The 5,678-nt window shown below is 36.2% G+C and overlaps 1 protein-coding gene across 1 annotated transcript; it reads right to left on the bottom strand.

The window, feature by feature from the left end:
* Window positions 1-425: 425 nt before the first annotated feature.
* On the bottom strand, window positions 426-3,618 carry LOC107662646 (codanin-1-like). The gene is made up of 8 exons (XM_016452726.1): window positions 3,552-3,618; window positions 3,397-3,460; window positions 2,821-3,064; window positions 2,308-2,415; window positions 2,103-2,166; window positions 1,762-1,922; window positions 1,205-1,312; window positions 426-1,095 (listed from the first exon to the last, which is right to left on the bottom strand). The coding sequence occupies exons 3-8, from the start codon at window positions 2,833-2,835 to the stop codon at window positions 1,039-1,041; spliced, it is 513 nt and encodes a 170-aa protein (XP_016308212.1). The 5' UTR covers window positions 2,836-3,064; window positions 3,397-3,460; window positions 3,552-3,618; the 3' UTR covers window positions 426-1,038.
* Between the last annotated feature and the right edge of the window lie 2,060 nt (window positions 3,619-5,678).

The raw sequence follows: 5,678 nt of genomic DNA, 5'->3' as shown, positions 1-5,678 counted from the left end.
AACTGGCAAAGCCCTGCTAAAATGTCCCCACAAAATGTGTTTTAAAGGTTTATAAACTGTCAATAACAATCTTATCAACATATAGACTAATGTTCAACATTTTGTAAAACTAACGAATAGTTTAATTTAGCAAGGACGCGTTAACTTTTTAAAAATTACAGACATTATTTTAAACAAATGCTTTATTTTTGAATGCTGTTCCGTTATTGGTTTCCACAAAATTAAGCAGCACAAATGTTTTTCAACATTGAAAAAAAAACGTTTATTGAGCAGCAAATCAGCATATTAGAATGATTTCTGATCATGTGACACTGAAAAGTGGAATGATGGGTGCTGAAAATTCAGCTTTACCATCACAGGAGTAATTCTGTTTTTATACAGGGAAACATGAATATTCTCTATAGAAATATCCCTGATGTCTCCCTGATTTCCATTTTAAAATGGTCAATTCCCATGAAATTTGTCAGAAGTGCAGCCTTGTATATGGACTCCAGCTGAGCTACATGAAAGAACACATGAGAGATACTTACACATATTCACAAAATTACATTTTATTACATTAGATAGGTTTAGCATTAAAAAGATGAAAACACTGTCCAACATGAACAAATTGCAAACTTTCCGCAAATATATACTAAGAAACATACAGACAGACATACTCACCAACAAACAAGCAAAAAAACATTTACACACACTTAAAACAAATAAACAGCACAGTGAATGGTCTTTATCCTGTTCTATTGTGAGGCAGTATAAGTGAAAACTGGCAAAGCCCTGCTAAAATGTCCCCACAAAATGTGTTTTAAAGGTTTATAAACTGTCAATAACAATCTTATCAACTCAACATTCTTCAGCAGCAAATATTCTCCTTGCAACTAACAATAAATCAGACTTTAAAATATTTTTTAAATCCTATATTTTGTAGGTTTAAACATTATTTCTTTTCTTCAAATATGCATCACTGCTGTTAATACAATAGTGTTTGGCTGGGATTCATGTGTACAGTTGGTAATGTAGACTCATGCGTCCCCCTAGTGGTCATTGAGAGACCTGCAGTATGTCCCTGTGGTTTGGCAGTGAAGGCAGTGAAGACTCCTACAAGAGCAAATGAGAAAAGCTATCAGACAGTGATCTGTGAGAACTCCAGAATCAGAATGTAATGTTTTGCTATCTCTAAAACACATAACATGTAAGAAGCGATTACCTCTGGCCAAGATAACGCTGACAACTTTGGCCAGTTGGTGCCCAAATCCTCCTCTCCTAAAAGACCCCTCTCTATTAGCTGTCTTATCAGGAACAGGTAGTCAGTCCTCTGTAATAGTAAAGGACAAAGCACTGTTAAATCACCAGTGTTGTTAAAACTATACATTTTTTTTGGTATCCTATTAAAAATAATTTTTGGTAAATAAAGCTGATATGAAATAAAACAAATACTAAATATACAAAAACGTGAACTTTAATTAGAAATGTAACTAACTGAAATAAGATTAAGTACTAAAAATGCTAAAACTGAAATAAAAATCTATATAGAAATCATTTTCAAAATTAATAAAAATGATAAAAGCACATTACAAAATTACTAAAACTTAAGCTACAATGAAAGTGAACACTGAAAATATAAATAAAGTCAATTTAAAATATTAAATATTCTAACAGTATATAAATAATACTAAAATAACACTTAAATCACAAAAATATAGAACAATATACCCACAAACTGCACACAGGATAGGATGCAACAGGTCTGATCAGCAGTTTTACCTCACTATCTGTGGCACTAAAAATAGCAGTCAAAGTGGGTTCACTGAGGAGAAGGTGCAGAGGTGGAGAGGGAGTCTGAGCCCACAGAACTACAAACTTTTCCAGAAGAGCGAGTCTCTTGTTACCCTCGGCTGAGGACACTAGAGGCAGCTCCCCAGATACTACACATGTAAGCAAACCCAAACAGACACAATTGGATATTAATCAATAATTAATAATTAAGAGTTGCTTTGACACAATCTGTATTGTTAAAAGCGCTATATAAATAAAGGTAAAAAAAAAATCATTCTCAGAATTGACTTCATGTACTGTTCTCAATTTTCCATTATTTGCTGTCTCACCAAGTTTGCAGGCCAACTGAACAGTACAATGCAACAACATCTGCTCAACCACGGGAGAGAGGAGCTAGCAACAGACCAGGACAAAGGAGAGAATGTGTACGTAAAGTAAACAATTCAAAATAAAGTATTAAAACACTGAATGATCTGGATTATAAAGTTTTGAATCAAGTACGCTGAAAGGTATGAGGTATGGGGTTCTGATTACTTTTCTGCATCCAAGTGTTTGTCCCACTCTGTCTAGCAAAGACTCAATCTGATGAACATTGAAAACCTCTTCATCAGATCTGGGTCCTACAGCAACACTCAGAAACTCCTGAAATATGAGACAACATGGTTTGTGATCTGACTCACTCATATTTGAAAATTAGCCTAAATTACCATAGGTTTCCACACTGCTTTCTTGTTACAGCCTGTAGTATTATTAGAAGACATAGATTATTTTAACTATTTAAAGTAATGAAAATTATTTTAAATAGCTTTATATTTAATTTACAATAACACTTCAGATGTTGTCTAAGAATAAAAAAAAATGTTGTTTTGCGAGTATAAGCAATTGTGTGAATTGTGTTTGATTTCAGCAATTTTGTGGATGTCTCTTTTTTTACCATTAAATTATATTTTGTATAAATCACCATTTTATCTGCCATCCACCAGTCTTCAATTAATCTGTTTGAACTCATTTGCACAACTTTTCAGACACCCAATTAGCAATAATAACCTTTATTTCAATCATGACTTCAGATCCCAGTGGAACTTTATGGGTGCAGTCTGAAACACAAGAGGACCCAGCACTGAGCCCTGAGGAACTCCTCTGGACCTGCTGAATCCTGCTTGATCAATCGCCCTCTTCAGCATCCAAACTTACGGATGAGGGCTCACTCTTCATCACCCTCTCAAACGCACTCTTCCACTCCATCTTCAGCAGTGCTGAGGGATAAATTCCAACATGCATATTTCAGATCCTTATTTAAAAAAAAAAAAAACATGCTACATATGAAGTATAGGCCATTTGCCATTTTAAAATTTCAATAAAATTAGGCTTCACTACTTGTGATGTTGGAGGAGAGCCAGCTGCAAGCCTTTTCTGTAGCCAAACAAGTTAATACACAAATTAATGTTCTTTTTAGCAACATCATATGACCCCTTTAATTATATCGCAAAGTAAATAAATGAACCTGATAGTATTACTGTACAACATTGTACACCCAAGACAAACACTATGTTTGAGCATATCTCTCTTTTGCAACAGGGTTTTAAATGGATTTAACTGATGAATAGTGATTGTTTTACTCACAGAAGGAGAGGTCTCCAGAGGAAGTAGTACTCTGACAGCTCCAGGGGCAATCTCACTGCAAAACCTATCATGAGAGGATGTGACCGAGGACAACTAGTCCAAAACATGTCCAACAGCATGATATATATGCAATGAGCAATAAGAGAGCTGCTGACCTGGTTGCTCTCTCTAGACCCTGCATGCCTGAGTCACACAGCTGAGCGCAGATAGAATCGTTTAGCTTGGCCGTTTTAAGGCACATTTTTTTCCAAACTAAATATGGACAGCAAGTGTAGAGAAGCTGTTGGTCCACTAATGGGAGGGTGTCCTGAAAAGTAAATATAGGATTATATAGTATTATACACATTGTGAACTCAGAAAAAAAGAAAAGATAAACAATTCTTTCCCTCCTTAAAGGAAAAGGTTCAATGTATCCGGAGCAAAAAATAAGTGACCCACTTACCAGCCCCTGAGAGCTTGTAATATCCTCCAGTTCCTTCACTTCTTCCTTTAGATCTGTGCTGAAGAAGAGATCTTCAGGGAAGATGGGGATCTAAAAGAGGGACAGTTATAGAAAGATTTGACAGGCTCATAACCCATCTCTTTGTCCATGCTGCACGATTTGGTCAATTGTGATATGATAAATAATTATGAGGGGTTGAACGTATCGTACGGACCAGGCCCCACAGTTCAGCACTCATGTGATCCATGGATTAATTGCAACATGTAACCATAATAGAGTGAAAGTGTATCATTTGTACGTGTTTACACACAATGATTTTGAACCATTCCAGCGCAAGAACAGGCGAAAGAGAACTCGATTCGGTACTCGCGCACTGCTTTCTATGTGCACAGCCGCACACACATGAAGCGTGCACACACAGAAAGACGTTTCACACAGTGCGCAAACACCGAACTGATTCCTCTTTCTCATCTCCTTGTGTTTGAACAGACACATACACATAAAATTATGACAAAATACCCATCTCGACAATCATTCTGGTAAAAGCAGTCGGTTATGTATTAAGTGAACGATTTGTGTATTTGCTCTTATTTTTTACTGGCTATTCACCTCTTTAATCATGTTTGAACTTTCTAGTTAGGTTAATAGTTTTTGCTGTGGTATCAAAGTACTTAGCTTAAGTAATAAATGGAAAGCAAAGTTACACTGAAATATTTTTTTTTCCTTGCTGATCCAAAAAACGATCCGATCCGTGACTCAAAAAACATAATATGATCCGAACCGTGAGTTTTGTGATCCGTTGAACCACTAACACTTCATAATGCATTAAAAAAGCTGCTCTTATCTTCAACAGTGTGCAAAAACAAACTATCAAATCATGCCTTGAAATAATTAAGTCATGTTTAGCCCATGTTCAGCTGCTGCTTACCAAACTCAGACCTCTTTCTGTCAGCAGAAGTGGAAAAATAACCCAGTTACCTTTGCATTTACACCTGCTTTGACTTTAATAGTAGATTCAGATGGCTATTTAAGTGCATTTTGGGTAAATTTTTGAATAAACTTTTATATTTTTGGACTTTTTAATAAACGATGGCATCGCATGGTGCACACAAAATTTCAGCTTTTATGTATTTAATTAGACAGCTGTGTTCTGCAGTTTAGAAACAGGCCACATCGCACATTTAAATATTTTTTGGACAATTTCAATTAATTAAGCCTCACTTAAAATGAGATATCTCACCTGGAAGAGCCAGCCCAATACTGCCACTATGAGCAGCTGATTAAAGGGGTCATATGATGCGATTTAAATTTTTCCTTTCTCTTTGGAGTGTTACAAGCTCTTGGTGCATAAAGAAGATCTGTAAAGTTGCAAAGACTAAAGTCTCAAATCCAAAGAGATATTCTTTATAAAAGTTCAGAGTCAGCCACACCTACCTAAAGCGGCTCGTTCTAACACGCCCACACATATCTATCTCACTATGTGGGAAGATTTGCATAACGCCGCCCAAATGTTCACGCAAAGAAAGAAGGCGTGGTTTCAGGAACAGCAGTAGTGTTGATGCAGCCATGTCAGGGAGACGCTGTGTTTCAGTGCGAAAGCAAAAGCACTTTATTTGGCCTTCCGGAAGTAGATGCCATTAGGGATCATTGGTTAAGATTTATTTACAACAGAACAGCACAACTCAGATGTTCGAATTTTAACCTAGAAGAGTACAAGGCTGGCCGTGCACAAAGGCTATTTCTAAAAAAAAAAAAAGGGAAAATTCCGACTTTGCTATGACAATCTGGCGCTTCTGAATCAGCGACTGTAAGTATGTTTTGTTATTAGTTTAAGTATTTG

This window comes from Sinocyclocheilus anshuiensis, unplaced genomic scaffold (genome assembly GCF_001515605.1).
Source record: "Sinocyclocheilus anshuiensis isolate Anshui unplaced genomic scaffold, SAMN03320099.WGS_v1.1 scaffold715, whole genome shotgun sequence".
Taxonomy (NCBI): domain Eukaryota; kingdom Metazoa; phylum Chordata; class Actinopteri; order Cypriniformes; family Cyprinidae; genus Sinocyclocheilus; species Sinocyclocheilus anshuiensis.
This window is presented reverse-complemented; position numbering and strand designations above follow the sequence as displayed.